Source organism: Myotis yumanensis, unplaced genomic scaffold (assembly GCF_028538775.1).
Source record: "Myotis yumanensis isolate MYYU_CA2020_CCGP unplaced genomic scaffold, mMyoYum1.0.hap1 SCAF_5, whole genome shotgun sequence".
NCBI classification, from domain to species: domain Eukaryota; kingdom Metazoa; phylum Chordata; class Mammalia; order Chiroptera; family Vespertilionidae; genus Myotis; species Myotis yumanensis.
Genome location: NW_027223756.1, coordinates 75,522,304 through 75,544,279, shown reverse-complemented (window position 1 = coordinate 75,544,279; position 21,976 = coordinate 75,522,304). Strand labels below are relative to the sequence as shown.

General features: G+C 50.4%; 1 protein-coding gene across 3 annotated transcripts in view; it reads left to right on the top strand.

Moving 5' to 3' along the window:
• The first annotated feature begins 5,738 nt into the window (after positions 1–5,738).
• The window catches only part of SCARA3 (scavenger receptor class A member 3), a 33,691-nt gene continuing 17,453 nt past the window's right edge, over positions 5,739–21,976 (top strand). The window contains exons 1-3 of one of the 3 annotated variants that reach the window (XM_070415557.1): positions 5,739–6,108; positions 20,262–20,357; positions 21,786–21,905. In XM_070415557.1, the coding sequence (XP_070271658.1) occupies positions 6,102–6,108; positions 20,262–20,357; positions 21,786–21,905 (223 nt within the window). In that variant the 5' untranslated portion in view covers positions 5,739–6,101. Of the gene's footprint in view, positions 6,109–15,802; positions 16,006–19,194; positions 19,303–20,261; positions 20,358–21,785; positions 21,906–21,976 lie in introns of those variants that run through there. The other 2 variants (XM_070415558.1, XM_070415556.1) reach the window with 2 other exon arrangements.

Here is a 21,976-nt window from a genome sequence, read left to right as displayed (position 1 = left end):
TTTCAATTAGTGCAATATGGGATCCCATTTATTTCTTTAGTAATCTCACCCTACTTTTTATTTGTATCAAAACTATAATGTCCATGAAGCTAGGGGACCTATCCCCCGCACCAGCACAGCTCCTGGCTACGTATTTGTTTAATAAATGAATGAAAGCCATGCATAGCCAATATACAGTAGATCTTTCCCTCTGAATTACTAAGCTTCATCCTTTGCAACTGATGGTGAATCTAAATGAAGGTTTTAAATATGTTTCTCTGGAACTTTATCTTATAAATACACTGTGTACACCTGTCCAGGTTATTCCGAATGCTGTTCTTCCAGTTTTGAATGAGAAACAAAACCTTGCTTCTGGGTCTTCATCCAGAGTATAGATCAGTGATGGCGAACCATGACACGCGTGTCAGAGGTGACACACGAACTCATTTTTTTGGTTGATTTTTCTTTGTTAAATGGCATTTAAATATATGAACTAAATATCAAAAATATAAATCTTTGTTTTACTATGGTTGCAAATATCAAAACATTTCTATATGTGACACGGCACCAGAGTTAAGTTAGGGTTTTTCAAAATGCTGACATGCCGAGCTCAAAAGGTTCGCCATCACTGGTATAGATAGAAATGCCCACGAGGGCTCTTCTTATTGATTTAAAAGCTCAACCCTTTGAAGGCCTGCTATACAGAAAGTCCTATGCACAAAATCCTTTGGAGGATAGCCTCCACACAGGCATTCATGCCCCTTCAGCTCTGGACTTTTTATTCTAATACTAGAGGCCTGGTGCACACAATTCGTGTCCTCGGGGTGCGGGGGTCCCTCAGCCTGGCCTGTGCCCTCTCGAAGTCTGGGAGCCCTCGGGGGAGCAGTCCTAAGCTGGCAGTCGGACACCCTTAGCACTGCCTCAGAGGCAGGAGAGGCCCCACCACCGCCAGCCGTGAGCCCCACTTCTGGCTCAGCGGCGCTCCCCCTGTGGGAGCGCACTGACCACAGGGGGCAGCTCCTGTGTTGAGCGTCTGCCCTCTGGTGGTCAGTGCACATCATAGCAACCGGTCGTTCTGCCGTTTGGTCAACTTGCATATTAGCATTTTATTATGTAAGATGTATAGCTCCTGGCCTCCTGGATAGAGGCACTTTCCAGTCCTATTGGCAGTCATCTAGATTGTAGGATTTCTACCAGGAGCCCTTTTCATCGTCCAGGGGATGGTTTGGCTAAAAGAGTCTTTCCTTTTTGCAGATCCTTAAGGATCCTTCTGTTTTCATCTATATCCAGCCCCAGATAAAGTCAGCTACTTTCTTCCGGTGTATGTGACTGATTCAGGTATACAATCTAAGCAGTTTGTCTTTGCTAAGACTTCATTCTATTAATCAGGGAGATTTGTAATTACATTGCTTTTCTCAGAACCTCACCTTTACAGAGTTCATAAAAGAAGGTATTCATTTGACAAAATGAAGCCCCCTTTAAGGATTTCTCAGGCTAGAATTCATATTGTATGGAATCACCCATTGGTAAAGAGTGGTATTGAAAGAGAGAAACCAAGATGGTGGCATAGATAAACACCTGAAATTGCTGCCTCGCACAACCACTTCAAAAATACAACTAAAAGACAAAACGGACATCATCTAGAACTGCAGGAAGGCTGGCTGAGTGGAAATTCTACAACTAGAAGAAAAGAGAAAAGCACACTGAGACTCAGAGGAGGTGCGGAAGTAAAGTGCAGAGGTACGGAGGCGTGCACAGAAAGGGCTGGCAACTGAGGACGCTGTTGTCTTTTTCAATCGGAAGGGAGACACAAGCTCCTGCTCTGAACTCCAATTCCGGGCTAGTCTCTGGACCCAGATTCATACGGGGAGAAACTGGACTGTCTGGCAGGGGGCGGAACTCGAGGGTGGCTTTCTCTCAGATGTGCTGGCAGCGATTACCGAGGGACACTGAGACCCGGGGCCTCAAAATGCAGCTGGGTCAGAGAGACCCAGAACATCCACAAGAAGGCCCAAGGCCCCACAGCAGCTTGCATTGCTTCACAGCTGGGCCTCACCTGGGCACATCCAAATCCCAAACAAAGAAGAGGACTCTGCAGATCTCTCCGTAGCTCCTGCTGGGTAGCCTCAGGCAGAGGTTAAATTAGCACCTCCTTAGAGATCCAAGAGCCAGTGTACTCAGTGGTCAGAGTGGGACCATCCAGATTACAACTCCTCAGATCCATAAGGGACACACTCAGGGGGCAGATTCAGTGAGCACCAAAGCCCCACTGAAGCAAGTCTTGCCCCATAAGGGTGTCTCCAGCACAGAAGTTCTCCCACCATAGACACAGCTGATTCTCACAGCCAATTGGCCTGGAGGTCAATTCCTCCCAGTGGTACCAACAACAATCAAGGCTTAACTACAACAAGACTGTGCACACAGCCCACAAAGGGGTGCACCAAGAGTGTCCACCTCAGGTAATTGGGGAGGCTGAGCTACTGGGCCCTATAGGACACCTAGCACAGAAAGCCACCCTATCAACACAGGGAAGCAGCCAAAATGTGAAGACAAAGAAACAGGTCACAAATGACAGAAATGGAGGAAAGCAAACTACTGGATATAGAGTTCAAAACCACACTTATAAGGTTTTTCAAGAATTTTTTAGAAACCGCTGATAAATTTAGTGAGACCCTCGATAAATCTAGTGAGATCCTCGAGGATATGAAAAAGGACCAGCTAGATATTAAGCATACACTGACTGAAATAAAGAATATTATACAGGGTTCCAATAGCAGACTAGAGGATCGCAAGAATCAAGTTAAAGATTTGAAATATGAAGAAGCAAAAAACACTCAACCGGAAAAGCAAAATGAAAAAAGAATCCGAAAATACGAAGATAGTGTAAGGAGCCTCTGGGACAACTTCAAGCGAACCAACATCCAAATTATAGGGGTGCCAGAAGAAGAGAGAGAGCAAGATATTAAAAACCTATTTGAAGAAATAATGACAGAAAACTTCCCCTACCTGGTAAAAGAAATAGACTTACAGGTCCAGGAAGCGCAGAGAACCCCAAACAAAAAGAATCCAAAGAGGACCACACCAAGACACATCATAATTAAAATGCCAAGAGCAAAAGACAAAGAGAGAATCTTAAAAGCAGCAAGAGAAAAACAGTTAGTTACCTACAAGGGAGTAACCATAAGATTGTCAGCTGATTTCTCAACAGAAACTATGCATGCCAGAAGGGAGTGGCAAGAAATATTCAAAGTGATGAATAGCAAGAACCTACAACCAAGATTACTTTACTCAGCAAAGCTATCATTCAGAATTGAAGGTCAGATAAAGAGCTTCACAGATAAGAAAAAGCTAAAGGAGTTCATCACCATCAAACCAGTATTATATGACATTCATCACCACCAAACCAGTATTATATGAAACGCTGGCTGGGAGGTTTTAAATTGCACTTCGTTCTGAGTAGCGTAATAAAATCTCACACTGTCCCACTCCATCCCACCTAGTATATGGTCATCCCTTTGTCCAGCATTTCCATGCTGTACATACAGTTCAATAAGGTAATTAGAGAGAGAGTCGACATTCACCATTCACATAACTTTTATTACAGTATATTGTTATAATTGTTCTATTTATTAGTTACTGTTGTTAATCTCTTGCTGTGTCTAATTTACAAATTAAACTTTAACATAGATATGTATGTATAGAAAAAAAAACATAGTACATTGGGTGACCCCAAAAAATGTACACACACACTTTAAATAATTATAAAGGCAGTGTTTATTACAATGCATTTCATTTTCAAAATTGAGCTATCAGCTGTTAAAGTGTGTATACTTTTTGAGGGTACACCGTGTATGTAAGGTTCAGTACTATCCATGTTTCCAGGTATCCACTTGGGGGTCTTGGAATGTATCCCCCACAGATAAAAGTGAGCTACTGTATTAAAAAATTCCAATATTTGGTAAATGTAAAGTGAGAGGGAAATCGATAGACATAGGAGAAATTTCAGGCGAATTTCTGAGAGGAAGCAATGAAAGGTAAGAAACTTAAGAACTGTGAAAATATCACATAGTTCAGAGAATGAGCCAAAAAAGGCCAACTTAACACTTCTCTGGGCAAACATCTTCAATTGAGAATGTTGATGGATTCTTTCCCAGGGTATTTTATTGCTTATTTTAAATGGAAGCCAATGGAAAAATAGGCTGGGGTCCAACTCTGCTCACCCAGGGCCCACCTACAAGCAGACACCAGTATCTTTCATCTTTGCTGATGCATCTGCATTACCATAGCAACACCTCAGATCCTGGGTGACTGAGGCTCACATGGCAGACTCAGAATCCAGATCCAGGGCCCTGGAGTACATCGTGACTACCAGGTAGGCAACATCCTCTCTGTCCGCGTGAGAAACGTCCAACCTGTAGAGGATTTTTACGAGTTTATTTGAGCCAAGCTGACGATAATTGCAGGGAAGTAAAATCTCAAATGCTCTGAAGAATGACCATTTCCTGTTCCTTTTATACATTTGGAATTAAGTTAGGAAGTAAGGAAGATTACATGAAGATGGGGAAAAGCAAGACAGGGATTGGATGAGAAGACAGTTAACAAGATTATGTGCTCTCTGGAGGGTGCTTACCTTCGGAGGGGTCTGAAAGAAGAGGCATTTCAAAGGTGTGGTAAGCTAGATGCAGAGAAACAATGGATGGGGCTTGTTCAAGGCAAAGATGTAGCTTTTACTAGGAAAGCTAGATGTCTCCTCAACGTGGTAGCCTGGTTCCTGGCTCCCTCTCTCAAGGTTGCCTTGAGGTTCTGTTGAGATAATGGAGAGAATGCACTTTGGGAACCAAAACTTGTTGGGAAGTGGGAGAGATTAGAGATAACTGAACATCACCCTTTCTGATTGGGTGGGAGAAAGTTTCTCTGCCCTTCCGGCCTCACCTACTTTACTCCAAGGGCCAAATGGGGATGGGCATGGAGGTGTGGGGATGTGGGAAAAGGGCTGTGGTCCCTTCTCTCACTGCACGATCCTGGCTCCTGCCCATCCCGCCTTAGCAGCGTTCACACACCTCAGCACCGTTACTTGTTTAACTGTGGGCTTCCCTCACCAGATGCACCTTCCTGGAGACAGTGCTGGTGTGAAGTGTTTCTCAGTGGTTGAGCATCAACCTAAGAACCAGGAGGATTCGGGTCAGGGCACATGCCCAGGTTGTGGCTGGATCCCAGTATGGGGCATGCAGGAGGCAGCTGATCAATGATTCTCTCTCATTGTTGATGTCTCTCTCTCTCTCTGACATCAATAAAAATATTTTTTAAAAATCACAGAATTTGGGAGTGCTGGAGGCCCCGTTCTCGCAGGTAGAAAACCAAGGTTTGGAGACGTGAAGTGGCTGCCCAAAGTCACCCACCTAGGGTGGCAGAGCTAGAATGACCAACCACTCTGGTCTGTTCAGGACTGAGGGGTTTCTGGGGTCGCGGGACTTTCAGGGGACAGTCCCAGGCAAACCAGGGCGGTGAGGGCTGGGGCTGGATCCTAGGGATCCTTCTTGCTTCCAGTCCCTCTACCCCTCACCGGGGAGAAAAATGTCCAGGGCGAAACTCCAGCCGCCGCCACCACCACCGCCTACCCCCACCCCGCGCCACCAGGCGGCCCCCACCGGCCAACGATGTTAGAAGAGCCTTCCCTGCGCGCTCCCCGAGGTGCTGCGCGAGCCGGGGACGCGGGCGCAGGGACCCACGGCGGCACAAAGAGGCCTGGCCGCGGCAGTTTTGAAAATACCAAGGAAGTTGATCTGGGCCAGGGCCCAAGAAGTGACGAAGAGGGAGGGCGCGAGGGAGGGCGCGCGGGGATCGGGCGGCCGCAGAGCTCGCCGGCCTCCAGCGGGGAGCGCGGGCGGCGGGATGGGCGGCGGGCGCGGCGCCCCCGGGCTGCGACCCCGCGCACCCTCCCCCCGGCGCGCCGCCTCCGCGGCCCCGCGCTCCAGCAGGACTCCGACTCCCAGCCGGGCTCCCGCAGGCGGCGCGTAGGGCGCGATCGGTGCCCCTCGAGGAGCCGCCGGCTTCATCCCGGTCACCCCCGCAGCTCGAGCCGCCCACAGCGAGGGCCTCCCGAGGCCCGGGCACCAGGGACCATGAAAGGTAAGCGGTGCGTGCGCTGGAGTTCCCTGGCGAGATCCTGCGGAACCACCCCGCCCAGGCGGGGCTGAGGAGGGAGGACTCCCCAGGGCAGGAGTTCAGGGGCTGCTCCCTCCTCTTCGACCGACCCTCTTGCGGAAGGCATGGGGAGGACAGCGTGGAGCCCTGTACTCCAGAGGAAGGGGAGAAGAACATGGAGAAAGTTCTAACAGTCCTGTCCCGCTCATGGCTCTAGCCCTAAAAAAACGGTTTTAAATTCCAAAGAGGTTCCTGATCTCTTTACCTGGACAGCGCAGAAAGATGTCACCAGTCCAGCCTCTGCAGTGTAAACCCCTCCCCAGGAGAGCCACCTCGGAGGCTCCTGCAGCCCCACTAGCCTCTGCCCTGCCCCAGGCGAAGGGCTCTCCTCCGGGAGTGCCAGCCCCTTCTTCAGAGAGCCCTGGTGCGTGCGGTGCCTGAGTCCCCCCGGGCCCTGCCCTTCCCAACCTCTGATCCCTGGCTGACCTGCCCTGCCCTCTGACCTCCTGGGAATGAAGCAGCTAGAGAAGAAGAGTGGTCTGGGCCTGAGCTGTCCCCAGGGCAGTGGGGGCAGTGGGTCATCAGATGGTGGCCTTTCCCGCCAGTTTTCGGGATGGAAACAAGAACCATACTTGGTTCCGGGTGCTCCTACCTGGGCCTGGCTTTCCTGGGACCTGGGAAGGAGTGCGCTTGGTCTTCAGGTTCCTTTTCAGGTGCAGGGAGAGGCTATGGGACAGGGAACCGTCAGCGTTTCTTCGTGCTGTCTCCCGTCTTTTGTCTTTCCGTTAATCCTTCCATGCACCCAGGGCAGCAGCCTGTGCTCTGAGCAGTGAGAACTCACTACCTGTTCGGCTCACTGAAGGTTGAAACTCAAAAGGACCTTTGAGATCATCTGCAGGGCTTGAAACTATACCCTCAGGTGGTGCTGAAGAAGCGGCTGTTTGCCTCTTTTACATGTAAAAGTCCGAGGCTTCTCTGATTGAATACCGTCTCCATCGTTGAGGAAACTGAGGCCCACACAGGTGGGAGCAGCTGCACGGGTACACAACCTGTGCATCCCCACCGGGCCCTGGGCTGGGAAGGCCTCGCCCTGGGTGAATGCTCTGCTGTCACTCTCTTGAAATTCTTAATAATTTCTTTAACAAGGGACCCCCAATACTTTGTTTTTTGCACGAAGCCCTGCAAATGATGCTGCTGGTCCTGTGGGCAGGAGTAAGGACTTGCTTACGATTCACAGCGAGTCAAGGGGAGTAGAGCCGGGGCTGCTGACTCCCAGGTCCGAGCGCTTCCTTCCCTGTGGCCTCTGGTCCCTCTGTTCTTCCCCGTGGCCTCACCGTGTCTTGGGCGGTCTGCGAAGAGGCAAGTTACAATCAACCCCAGGGAGTTCGAGTGGCAGCAAGGAGAAACCTCACCCAGGAGCCATACACTCCTCGGTCAGCCGCTGGGTCAGCCGCTGGGTCAGCTGCCGGGGGCAGGTCATTACCCAGAAGCCTCCGGGAAGGTCTTCGACCACAACTCCCCACAGGCCTGGAGCCCACGCTGCTCTCAGCCTTAATGATGCTGCTGAGATGCTGCACATTCTCAGAGTGGTTTGGCTCCACCGACCACCCAGACAAACCATAGAGAAAATACAGTGCAGGAAAGACAGGCCGGGCTGAAACCCTCTTTTTTTTAAAAATATATTTTTTATTGATTTTTTACAGAGAGGAAGGGAGAGGGATAGAGAGCTAGAAACATCGATGAGAGAGAAACATCCATCAGCTGCCTCCCGCACACTCCCCACTGGGGATGTGCCCACAACCCAGGTACATGCCCTTGACCGGAATCGAACTTGGGACCCTTTAGTCCGCAGGCCGACGCTCTATCCACTGAGCCAAACCGGTCAGGCAGGGCCGAAACCCTCTTAAACGGAGGAGACACCCGCTCCCAGGGAAGAGGGAGTCAGACACACATGCCTGCCTTTCAGAAACTCAGCAAGGCCACTCTCCTCTGAGCGGAGGAGAAAGGAGCTGGCGTGACGTTTAGAGGAGCCTCCTGAGGAGGACCAGCTGAAACCTGTCGTCCTGTTATCAGGCCTCGGGGTCCTGCTGGCCGGGAGGCTGGGAGTCCCAGAAAGAAGCCCAGTGCCTGCCCCTCTTGCCTCCTTTCCCCGCTCTCAGCCAAGAGCCTCCCCACACGGGGCCCGATTGCTGCCCACGGAGGCCTCAGGCAGCTCTCCTGTGTTTCCCTCCAGTCTCCAGGAAACCTGCCTGTGATCTCCCATTACAGACCTGGGACCGGGCTGCAGAGCTTCGGGGGAAGCTGAGGGGTGATGCCCAGCACACCTCCCTGCAGGGGCTTCCCTCGCCCTCCCCAGGAGCCAGGCATTGCCGCCACTCCGCCTGAGATGGAAAAGGCAGGGCAGACAGCAAATATTTGGCCTTTGGGATCTGTGGAGTGTGAAAAAGCCGGATTTTTTTCACTCGGATGGAAAAAGTAAAGTGCCCGGCAGAGCAGCCCTTCCCCAGGGCAATGCTTCCCAAGCTTCGCTAGGGCCCCTCCCATCTGAGAATGACATCTGTTGACAAAGATTCACCACCCGCCGCTCAGAGCCAAACACAGTGATGTGATGTTTTGGGGGGAGAGGGCTGTTGGCAGGGACAGTACTTAAACAAGAAAACACGTTCTCTGAGGAGCACTGCCACCAGTGGCCAGGGGCCAGGGCCGCCTCTGCCAGCCAAGCTGTTTCCACCCTGAGGCCCCTCCTGCCTGCCCGCCCGCCAGCCAGGCCTCCCAGGCAGCAGCATCTTTAGATGCAAGCTGGCACCTGGCCCCAGGCATAGCCCCTCTCACACTGGAAGGCCACACAGCTGCCTCCAGCCCCTTGGTGATGGGCCCACCTTGGAGCTTCCCTCTGACTTGTCAGAGCCATGAAGAGCCACCTGTGGGATTGTTTCCACAGCTCTGAGAGCGTCCTGTCATGGGAGCCCTCCCAGCTATATGAGCAGCACCCCCCACCCCCAGACGCGGCCTGGCCCTCCATTTAAAGCGTTTCTCTCTCTCTCTGGGTCTGGTCTCCTGGGTGTCCCTGAGGCCATCCGGCTCTGATGCACGTGACTCAGCCCCGGAGCTCTGGGCCTGAGTACCACTTGGGCAGCAGAAATGACTCGGTAGAGAGCTGGTTGGAAGCGGGCCTGCTGCATGGGCCACTCTTTGCCCCCAGGAGACTTGTCCTCAGCTGCCAGGGCCTGGGCAGAGACACGCCCCACTGTTCCCTCAGCGGGGGAGGAACAGCCCTTCCCCACGAATCAGGGAGCAGTTACCACTCCCTGTGGGCAAAGGACAGGCACAGGGAGGAGGGGGCTGTGGAACACAGCAGTGTGATCCCAGGAAAATCCACCTCACAGCTCGGTGAGGGGAGATTTTATCCTCTCATGAGTGGGCAGACTGGGTCCCCTTTGGAACCCTAACCTCCATCCCCAGACCTCGGGGCGCTAGAAGGAGCCTGAGACTAGAAGAAAAGGAGCTGATGTGGCAAAAGTGTAAAGACCCACTAAATGGCCCAAATCAGGGGAGGGGGAGGAGCTTAGATGTTGGAGATCAGCTTCAAACTCTCAGACACACACACACACACACACACACACACACACGCACACATTGGTCACCTTGTCATTCAACTGGGGTAATTTTAATAACTGGAGACTCACATCCCATAGCTAATTTTGGAGAGAGGAAAACGAATTATTTTTCTCAGTAGATGATGGCGGATAGCTTGGCAGTTTTCATGGACAGGCAGCTGTGCTGGGTGTTAGAACTGGCAAGTACAGTAACATGAGAGACTGTGCCAGTCATATCTACACTGCCATGTGAATTATGCTTAATTTAGCAAGTGTGTGTGTGTGTGTGTGTGTGTGTGTGTGTGTTGAGCACTGCTGAAGCCATGGGTAGGCCTGGCTCTGTCATAGACTCGCTTTAGAACTGTGATGAAGTCATTGATACTCCCTGGCCTCCAGTCTCCTCCTCTGCAAGTAGACTGGCTGATCTTCAGGGTTCTTTCTAGCTAACATTCTATTCTATTGCTTTTCCTTCTGTGAGTGTATACACACACACACACACACACACACACAATTTAGAACTGTAAAGCCCACAGGGTAGTATAAGAATGTGAGTTTTATGAGCATGGGGTGTCTGTCTGCCTCTTTCCTGTCTCACTCCTGCACAGTGCCTGGCAGATAGGAGGTGTCCACCTCATTCATTCAGGGGATACATCTGAGTCTTCCACTGGGTTGGAATCCTTAAAGGCAAGTATCACACCATGGTATCCCCAGACCCTAATATAGATATTCAGTGAAGATTCATGCTTCTATTTGACAAACATTTATTGACCAACTGCTCAATGCCAGGGTTTGTACATTCATGTATTTCTGATGTCCAAGAAAGATTCAAAGAAGAGCTCGGACATTGCTCTTTCTCTCAAGGAGCTTACCCTTTGCTAGGACACTTCAGATTTGTGCCCAAATCATTAAAAAAATAAAGACTAAAAGTGGTAAGTGTCATAAGAGAGGCAGTTTGGGGTGTTATTGGTTCTTTTCCTGTCTGTCCTCCTTTGCTGGATGTGTCTGGTTTCATCTGTGAACTCCTCGGTCCTTACTGGGCAGCCATTCTTTGAACAGTCTTGCCCAGTTTCATAGATTTGCCATGGGAATAGGCTGACGGTACCAGATTTCCCCTCTGAGCTCCAGTCATCTTTCCAACAGTGTCTGAACATCTCCAGATGCACACCTGCAGGCACCTCCTTCAAGGCTCAGATGAGATCCCTTTATGTTCACCTGAATCCAAACTACAATACTGGTTATTCTGGGATGTTGTCCCACACTTTTCAGTCAACAAACTTGTATTGAGTACCCACTTTGGAGAAGGAAGCATGCAAGTTTAAAGGCAAACCAGGATGGTTCCTATCCTCAAGCAGAGACTAGACCTTCACTCTTAAGAAAATCAGATAATTGCCCAGCTGGTGAGGTTCAGTGGTTGAGCATCAACCTATGAACCAGGAGGTCACAGTTCGATTCCCAGTCAGGGGCACATGCTTGCGTTTCGGGCTTGATTCCCAGCAGGGGGACGTGCAGGAAGCAGCCCATCAATGATTTTCATCACTGGTGTTTCTATCTCTCCCTCTCCCTCCCTCTCTGAAATCAATAAAAATATATTTCTTAAAAAAAGAAAATCAGGTAATCACGGGAGATGAGGCAGAAGAACAAGTGAGTACTATATAGGGAAGATTCAATAGGAATCACCTGAGATAAAGAGAGCATTTCAAGTTGGGGCAGTTGAGGAAGACTTTAGGGAGGAGTTGAAGGGTGGGCAAGATTGGGATTAGGTCAGTGGTCAGCAAACTCATTAGCCGACAGAGCCAAATATCAACAGTACAATGATTGAAATTTCTTTTGAGAGCCAAATTTTTTAAACTTAAACTATATAGGTAGGTACATTGTTATTAACTTAATTAGGGTACTCCTAAGGCTTAGGAAGAGCCACACTCAGGGGGCCAAAGAGCCACATGTGGCTCTCGAGCTGCAGTTTGCCGACCACGGGATTAGGTCATTCAAGGGACAGTCAGAAGAGGCTGGAGTCAGCGCTGGGGAAAGCTGGGCGTTAGGCCATTGGATAAATGTGTTTAGGGGTGGTGGGTAGAGATTTGTCTGAAGTTGAGAACTGGCTGAGAGACACAGGGTGTCACTAGACGAGGGGGCCTTGGGTGCCATTCTAAGGACTCCCAACCACGTGCTGTTGACAGTGGAGAGGATTTGGAAGGGTTTGTCAGGAGAGGGCGTGGTTGCTTCTTCTCCCTGGAGACGTTGGGAAATCTCTTCTTTTAGAGAACGAGGGGAAGAAAATGAGCTCATGAAAGAGCCAAGAGGAGTGGTCAGGGACTCGTGCAGAGACGTAGGATGGTAAGTCATGGAAACAGAGAGGAGAAAGTTCCAAGAAAGAAGTCAACAATGAGATTGACTGTTAATCAACAGAGCTGGCCCAGGATGATCTGATCTAGAGAAAGACAGGCGACACACGCTGAGAGGGGCATGGGTAGCTTGGTAAAAACGGTGCAGGGAGGCCTTGGGTCAGAGAAGTTTCAGAAAAAGGGAACTAAGTAATTAAAGCAAGAAGCAGGGCCAGGCATGGAGGGTTTTACAAGGTTGGCTTGTGGTCAGTGGAAGGTAGAGGGAGAGAGGAGAAGGGAGAATTGGAGCCATGGTGATGAAGAAGGCAGGAATGAGTGAGCTTTGCTGTGGAAGGAAGCAAGGTTCTCTTTATGGGGTCCCCAGGGAAGGACATGGATATAGACTTTTTGCATTACTAGTTGCATTTAATCTCCTTATGACACATACTCATCATGAAAACTTTTGAAAAATACAGAAAAGCAAAAAATAACAGCCCTCACATGAGTGCTTAGCCCTGAGAGATAATTGACCAGATCTGGATGAGCTTTCTTCCAGAAATCCTTCTGTGTATATTGGCACAGATTTTTTTTTCACATAGTTAAGATTAAACTATCCATGTATGTTTTTAAAATTCAACAATAGCCCAGCCAGTGAGGCTCAGTGGTTGAACATTGACCTATGAACCAGGAGATTCGATTTCTGCTCAGGGCACATGCCCGCGTTGTGGGCTCGATCCCCAGTGTGGGGCGTGCAGGATCAATGATTCTCTCTCATCATTGATGTTTCTATCTCTCCCTCTCCCTTCCTCTCTGAAATCAATAAAAATATTTTTAAAAATTCAGCAATACAACATAGGTGTCTTTCCTGGGCAATAAATATAGGGCTGCTTTATTTTTTCAAAGGTTGCATACTATTCCATAGGACAACTTTACAACCATTTATTTAACCAATCCCTTATCAATGGGCTTTTGAGTCATTTACTTTTTTCTCAGGTGTATGTGGCCTCTAGTGATAATTTTGACACATCCATCTCAGCCTCATTGAATATGTATTCCCTGATCGGGGAAAATCCTTAGAAGGGGGATTGCCGAGTCCAAAAGCATGCTCGTTCCAAGTGTGGGGATGCGTGCCACGCTGGGCTCCACATTACAGGAGGGCCTGTTCCCACACACCTTCGCCTCCACTGGGCTTGAAGCGAAACAGCTGGAGGGAGTTAGGGGAAGGGGAAGAGTTTAAACCTAACAGTTTTGGTCTTTTCAGAAAGGGAGGAGGTGAGCTCATCTTTGGAGAATGGGGTGGGCTGAGAAGAGGAGGAAATCTCGCGGGAGGATCCAGATGGCAGCACTTGACTGAGCCCAAACCCACACCACGCTCTGACACGCTTTCACCAGGCTGGGTTTTCCCAGCACAGAGCACACAGGCTGAGGAGAGATGGGCACAAGGGCAGGACAGAAAGCTTACGGCTCCAGGCAGCTGAAGCTAATCCCGGGGGCTTGGCTGGTAGCCTGGATGAGGAATAGCCTGTAAAGGCTTAGAGCAGCCAGGGTCAGGAAAAGCAGCGGGAGAAGCGGAAGAAAGGCGCTGAGATGGTGCAGCCTTACACTCCAGAGGGTGGTCAGGCTGAGCTGCGGCCACTGAACCTACAGACCTACAGACTCCAGGTCATGGGGCCCCGAGGTCCAGAGGACCAGTGGACATTCAATGTAACATTGCCTCCACTAAAGTTGATGGTGGGAGACAGGATGAAGACATAATGCAGTCCAGGTGAGGTTCTATCCAGAAATTTGCCATGAAGGAGATGGAGACTCCAGACGTGCGCATTAACACCAGGCTCAACAAAGCTGTCTGGGCCAAAGGAATAAGGAATGTCCCATATCGTATCCGGGTACGTTTGTCCAGAAAACGTAATGAGGATGAAGATTCACCAAACAAGCTGTACACATTGGCCACCGATGGAGGTGTACCTCTGAATACCATTTCCATGGGGTTTCATAGATCACTTTTTTTAAAGAATGGCAGGGCGCTCTATGGTCAAGTAAGTTTGAGAAACATCGAATTAGAGATTGAAATGGGCTTATTTTTTTTTTTGAAGGGCTAAAATAATTTTAGTGTACTACTATGAGTTTCTGAGATGGTGAAAGAGTACGCAGCATTTTCCAGACGTACTTGATCAAAGAACCCTTTTCACGAAGAGTATCTTGGAACTAGTGTTCTGCAGGACGTGATTTAGAAAATGGATTTGTTCGAGGTTGGAAATGGGTCCTGAACGTGACAGGCATTGGGAAAGGAAGACGAATGACAGCAGCAACTCCCGTAGGACGGAATGATCCTGATGAAAATGACTGTTCCTACCGTTTCTCAAGTATTTACTATGTGGCAGGTACTTTTCGTATATCGCCTCATTGAATTTTCCCACAGCTCTGTAAAATGGGTGGCATTCTCTGTTTTTGCACGAGAAGCTCGGAGAAGGGAAGGGAAGTCCCCAAATGAGAGATAGCATGGGCCTCAAATGGTGACCATAGACATCAAGACTCCTCCCACCCCTCCCATCCCACAGATTACAGGGTTTAGGGGGAGTGGGGGAGTTGCTCTCTGCACAGAGATCCGTGTGTGTGTGTGATGGGGGAGGGCTGGGGTCTGCTGCATTGAGTGAATAGCCCGGGGTCTCTTCTCAACTAGAGGCTACAGTCCCCCTTGAAGGGGTCCTCAGTCATGGGGTGGCCACTTGGAGTTATCACAGGGGCCAGGGAATGCCACTGGCAGTTAGGGGGCCGGATGCCAACTGTCTGCGTGGCGTGGGAAAATCCTGTCTCCTGAAGAATTATGCACCCAAATGCCACGAGTGCTCCAGTTACAAACACCGAGGGCAGGGGAGGGGAGGAAAGTCATTTGGGATGGAGGGGGAGTTTGCCCACAAGCTCTGCGGTTACCAGGAACACAGTGAGTGGAAGGCACAGACAGTGGGAGGCTGTGGGCTGGCTCGGGTTCAGACAGAGGGGGCAGGGGGCAAGGAAATGCCTGTCCCAGGTCATGGGATGTGGAGTTTAGGGGTGAAGGAGCAGAAAGGAGGCCAATGTTCCGGGGAAGCCGATCCTGACAACTTGTTGAGCAGGAGAATTTGAAAGGGAAGGACCAGACTCATCAGAGGCCAGACGGGCAGACGGATTCCCGTCCTAATATAGATGCACCCACAGAGGAAGCCTCCGGGGAGGGGGGAAGAGCAGGAGGGTTCTAATGAAAACAATTTTGCAACCTTAATTACAGCATTCTGCAACCTTGGACTATAGCTATTCTGCAGGTTTAAATATAGCATTGGCTCCTGAGAAGGCTCTCAAGTCTTTATTTTTACTGACCCAATTGGCTGTTTTGAAAACCCACTCTGGGAACCCTGTAGAAGATAATCATCAAAATATGTTTCTTGAAGTTCCCAAAGAAAAGACCTTTTATTCAGTTCCTCGAATCTCTCCCCCCTTGCTGACTCCGCGGGAAGATGGCAGAAAGGCTGAGGAGTGAATGAAGTCCACATTTTCGGTCAACCAAGAGACAGCTGGAGTCGCCGGACCGCAGTTGAGTTAGCAGTTGGTTAACGGGTCCCGGCTCTTTTCCGCCTCCCGAAGGAGAAGTGAACCGAGCTCAACCCCCCGAGGAGTCAGCAGTCACGCCGAGCAGTGTGCCAACAACACATGCACCTTCCATCAGCCCTTCCACGTGGCGCTGGGAGCAGAGGCCTGAAAAATGAGGAGTTCCTCCTGCGGCTGCCCCGTGTTTGAGTTGGATGTTATGACCTTCGGTAGGAGAGGAACAGAGGCTCTTTCAGATCTCCGGCGGTTGCTGCTGCTTTACGAGCCTGAGCGTGCCATGCTGGCTTCGAAGGCGATTGGATTTTTTTTTTTTTTTTTAAAGACACTGCCTGTAATTGGGGTAGAGATTGCTAGATGAAGAGAGGGCCCTGGCTGTGTCGGGGGTAGGTAATTCGTGGGCCTGGCTTCTTTAGCTCAGGGACCAGGATGCTCCCCGTGACACCTCTTGGGGCCTCTGGAGCAGCGGGGCAGAAGCTGGCCTGTAGAGTCTTAGGTACTTGCTACCCAGAGCAGCAAGCTGCCCCAAGCTTGTCCTCACTTTGTCCCAAGAAAGGGGCTTTCCCCAAGTGCAGGCATTACCCTGTCTTCTCCGGTGTCCTTTCCCAAGCTCACCCCCTCCTGTCACAAGAGCCTTTATCTGGGATCAGCAAAATGAAAAAAGGAAGAATGAAAAAGAGAGAAAGAGAGAGAGAGAGAGAGAGAGAGAGAGAAGGCAACAGAGGCTATTGGAAACATGGCCTACAGTACAGAGACTTCTCCAGACACCTGGCAACCCATAATGTTTGATACTCAGGTGCCCCTCACTGTTCAGCATGTCAGAAGTCCTCGGTTATCCGTGGGTAATTTACGTGTGACACCAGGAAGGACCAGGGCCTTATTTTGGAGGGCCATAAAAACACCAGGGCTATTCTAAGATAATTAACTAGGACACTAATGAACCCCCCCCCCCCAAACAAAAACAACAACAACAACAAAAAACAACACACAACAACACAAAAGAGGTCTTTTAGTTTTAGGAGAGGAATATTACATCCCTTGTTCTGGTTCTGAGAAAGGGAGGAGAAGCAGATCCTAAATTTTGCTGCACCCCCCCCCCCCCATCCCCCATTCATTCCTTTTCAATGCAAACATTAGGCCCCTGGATGTTAATTTTTTTAAATTTATTTTTTTAAATAATGTTTTTCTTTATTTTAGAAAGAGAGAAGAAAGGAGAGAAAGAGAGAGAGAGAGATACATCTGTTGCTTCCTACACGCTGCCTCCTAGGGATCAAAACCACAACTAGGGCATGTGCCTTGACCGGGAATCGAACTGTGAATGGGATGACGCTCAACCAACTGAGTCACACTGACCAGGGCTTAATTTTAAATCTCTACTGCTCTAAGCCTTTGCATCTCAATGCATCAGCACACCCCAAGACTCCCTAGCCATGGAGAATTCTAAGAATAAGCCATATTTAAAACACATTTTAAATCATTTATGTTTATATTTGAATAAAAATTAGCCCTTAATTGAAACAACAGAAGTTGACAATTAACTAAAGATGCAGGCCTTCTCAAAGAGCCAGTAAACCCATCTGTTTTGAACACCCACTATGTGGTCAGCCCTGTGCTGAGGGAAGACTTCCTGACCTCAAGGAGATGACGAACTGCTGGGAGGCCAGACATGTAAACAGATGCCAGGCCTGCTTGGAAGGGCTTTGCCCAGCTCTGTAGCCTGTCTGAGCTGGGTATATGCCATTCTGCAAGCACTCTGGATGTGTGTTTGCATCTTGCTTCAGACATGTACAAACCACTCACTAGCTGGCAGGTCACTGAACCTCTCTGAGCCTTTGTAACATGACAGGTGGGTTCTGTGACTTACAAGTGCCCACGCCCCTTGACATAAGGAAGATCCAAACCTGTAGAGATCTTCAGTTTATTGGAGCCAAACTGATGACAATTGCCGCGAAGCAAAATCTCAACAGATGGAGAAAATGCTCCAGAGAATGTCAGTTTTATAGCTTATTTTATACATCAGAGTCAAAGGAAGAGACATAAGGGAGTTACATGAAATTCACTGGTGGTAGTTTAGGGAGGTGGGAGAAAGCAAAGCGGGGAAATCTCTGAGATTGGGTAAAGAGAGACACCTACTTCTCTTACATTGTGGGTACAGGATCGTTAACAATTAACATTACAGCGCATAGAAATGGTATGGAGGGGAAGAAGATAACAATGAAGGGTCCTGTGGTCTCTGCCCTGGTGCTGGCTGTGTCCTGCGGGGTCCAGAAAAGAAGAGTATTACTCTGACATTCCAAGTGTATGTCATCTTAGATGCAAAAAGACAATAGACAGGCTCCCTTAAGGTAAAGACTGACCTTGGTGAAGGAAGCTACAGACCTAGGGTGTGACCACCCGCCATACTCGTTTAGTTAGGCGTTTTTATGTTCAGACCATCCTGTGCGATTACTTTTTTTTTTTTAATTCCTCACTTGAGGATATTTTTCCATTGATTCTTAGAGAGAGGGAAATGTCAATGTGAGAGAAACACACATTGGTTGCCTCCTACATATGCCCCGATTCTGTTTCTTTGTTATGGGGTGGAGCCACAACATTAGTAACCAAGAAACAGAATTTCCGGAGGACGGGGCCCAGAAATCAGGATTTTAAAAAGATTCCCAGGTGATTCTAATGTGCAGCCAAGGTTGAGAACCACTGCTGTAAACACTTCGGAAAACGGGTACAACCAACACTGAGTCAGACCACCCCAGAGGCATGGGAAGGGGCAGGCATGGGAGATGGACACGGGGAGGAACATTCTTTTCCTGTCTCTGTCAAGCCTGCTCGGCCCAGTGCAAAGCGGGAGAACAGATTCCTGTCTAATCAATCATCTTCTAATCAATCATAGACTCTGTCCTCAGGGCAAGCTTTTTCTCAATTCTTTATGTCTGTTTCTCCCTCCATCCTCTGACCGGAACAATCTGGGGGTCATGTGAATGTAATGAGCCCATGCTTACAAAGAGCTTGGCTTGTAAAAGCCTCACAATTGCTTTGGATTGTGTTCTCACTAAAGCAAACAAGGCGAAAGTGGAGAGTTGCTATAGCATTCCCGACATAGGTAAGTTAGGGGTCCCCAAGGCCCGAGGCTCAGCCCTGGTGAACAGGAAGTCCAAAGGATTAGAAAGAGAAGAGAGCTCCTTGGGGATGGGGGGGTGGGGGGGCTGTGAGTTACGGAGCTGAGACATGAGCAGAGGGAACAGGGCCAAATTCTTGTGAACCCTTCATGTAGAGAGAGCGGAGATCCACCCTGGCAGCTGTCATTTCCCTTCCCATGGGCTGCTCTGCAAAGTACCGGAACGGGGCCTTTTTTACTTCCCGCTTGCTAATGATTGCCAATTGGAGGGGCTCTCGAAGGGACAGCAAAGTTATAACAAAGCTGTGTGCTTTTCAAGGGGGTGTTTGCTGACGGCTCGGTGTCAGCCTTGCTTGATTTAAGTCTTCCCAGATTCTTGCAAAGGCTATAAACAATGAAGTGATGAAATTAGTCCCAGAGCCAGAACAGGGAGGAGGCCTAGTCACGAGGGAGGGCAGAGGAGCACCATCAAGGGGTGGGGAGGCATGAGAAATGAGGCAGGACGGCCTAGAAGGCCGTTCTGCTCCAAGGAGTGGAAGGAATACCTCCCCGAGGGGGCCGGAGATGGCCGGTAAGTCTGACAGCCGAAGCGTTGTTCTAGCTGAGACCATCGGGGGATGAGAGGGCCTGAGGATCTGGGTCAGAGAGAGCACAGGAAGCACCCAGGATTCCTAGGAGGCCCCACCCGAGGCCCCGGTTTATGGGAAAGGCGATGCAGTCCTGGCGAGGCAGTCCTGGTACCCTCCCGGGCAGTTGTCCTCTGAACTGTTGGCGGATGGATGATGGATAGCAGCCTAAGACACAAAGCAGGGCGGAGCAGGCTGCTCTCAGAATACATATGCAGGGGTGGGGCAGTTGGACCAAAGACCCCAGCATAAACCCCCACCCTAGAAGGTGCTGCCCCAGGCCCTGTCACACTGCGACAGCCATTCTGGTTGCTTTTGTTTGTTTGTTTTGGCCCCAGTCTTTTCTGATTGGTCAGTCTTCTACTGACTGCTCAGCACCCATACCTGTGGTGGAAGATTCTGAGTCTCAGCCCAGCTAGTGCTCCTTGAAAAAAGGGGCGGCGTGAGGGCAGGAGGCTGGCGGGGGGGGGGGGGGGGGGGGGGGGCCGGGGGGGTGTGCACCTGTTTCAGTCACCATGTGTTCAGGATGAAAGGACGCTGAGCCAGATCAAGCAACTGGCTCTGATTTCTTTTCACTTCACTGAAAGGGGTTGAGCAAGGTGCATACAGTGTAGGAAGCTCAACTGGCCCGTGTGTCCTTTCCACCTTGTGGGAGGTCATGGAGTCTCTTTACTTGGATGTGTGGGGACATCCCAGTTTCTCAGCACTCAGTTCTTACCTTTATCCCTGTTTTCTCTGCTTACTGTCAGGTCACCTGGAGCTCAAGGGGGCCAGCTTGGACCCAGGCGTGTGTCGGGGGAGGGTTGGACAGTGGCTGGGGATTGGTAATGAGTGGGGCATCTGGAAAGGGGTGGGTGTGGCTCGGGGTCCCGCCTGGCATCTGACTGCACTTGGCTCATCACAGTGAGGTCGGCTGGTGGCGACGGAGATGCGCTGTGTGTTTCAGAAGAGGAGCTGGCTGGTGACGAGGACATGCCGTCCTTCCCGTGCGCACAGGAGGGTAAGGGCTCTGGGGGGAGGGGGAATGCCCTCTGACCTCTTCTCTGTGCTCCTTGCTCCCATCCCCAGGCTGGTCACTCACCTCTCTCCATGGCTCCAAAACCCTGGCTGTCCTTCTCCCCTCTGCTTCCTCGGCGGTAAAAAGCCAGAGTAGCACGGAGTTTGACCCAAGTGCCACCTGTCTCCGGGGCCCCCCCCGTGAGACCTGTTGGGGACCTCTGCCATTTTCCCCAGGGCCTGCCTCTCAGCGGGCACAGAGCTGTCCCCGTCGCATCCCCTGCCACCCACGTAGCCTATCCTCAGGCCCACAGGACCCAGCGTAGCATTTGGCTCATCTGAGTTGTTACCTGGAGCTCTTCTTGGTGGGTTTCAGTACAGATTGGAGCAGCTCTTCTCAACCTTGGCTGTGTGTACGTTGTAACCGCCCAGGGATGCCTGAGGGTGGCCCTCAGAAACGCGGATGCCTTTTGGTCTGGAGTGTGAACGAGGCATCGGGAATTTTTAAACATTCCTGGCATTTCTAACGTGCAGCCGAAATGGAACGGACCCTAGAGATTTCACAGCTGGGACATCCCTGCCTTCTCTCTGAGCATTAGCCACCTGCCAGCGTGGCCAGGCATACCTGGTCCTCTCCTTCCCTGTACTAGGGACCACCTGCTAGACTAGAAGAATTCATTTGGTTTCCATAAGAATTGCTGGTTACTCTTTTTTTAAAAAAATATATTTTATTGATTTTTTACAGAGAGGAAGGGAGAGGGAGAGGGATACAGAGTTAGAAACATCGATGAGAGAGAAACATCGATTCAGCTGCCTCTTGCACGCCCCCTATTGGGGATGTGCCCGCAACCCAGGTACATGCCCTTGACCGGAATCGAACCTGGGACCCTTCAGTCTGCAGGCCAATGCTTTATCCGCTGAGCCAAACCAGTCAGGGCGCTGGTTACTCTTGAAGTTTGGGGACTGGCGATCGACCTTCTGGTTTGCCTGGGACTGAGAGGGTTGCCCAGGGGGTGTGACTTTCAGTCTTGGCAAACCATTCTGGTGCACCCCCTATCTCGGAGTTCCCGTGACATGAGGCTTTCAGTGCTGAAACCAGGGAAGTCCTAGGCAAACCGGGATGGTTGGTCACGCAGCGGTGAACTGAGTGCTGGCTGCCGCAGGCTGTGGGTGCGCAGTAGGGCTAATGTATGGGAAGACGTGTTTGCCCACAGCCAGGCTGCATGATGAGGCCATAGAATGACGGTAGTGCTGGGTGTGCTGTGAAGACCCTGGCTCTGGTCTCTTCAATTCCTGAAAGCTCTGGGGCCTAGAGGGAAGAATGAGGATCTAGAACCTGGAACGAAATGAGACGAGATAGGCCAAGGCAGGGACACGGAGCTCACCTTTCAGCTGCAGCCTCAGCCACTGGCCTTCTTTTGTGCCCCGACAGGCCGGCCGGGACCCCGCTGCAGCCGCTGCCAGAAGAACCTGTCTTTGCACACGTCCGTGCGGATTCTTTACCTCTTCCTGGCTCTGCTCTTGGTGGCCGTGGTCGTGCTGGCCTCTCTGGGTGAGTGCAGACTCCCAGCAGCAACCGGCGAGTCCTGGGCTCCCCCCGCCCTTCCGCCCTCCCAGGCTGCA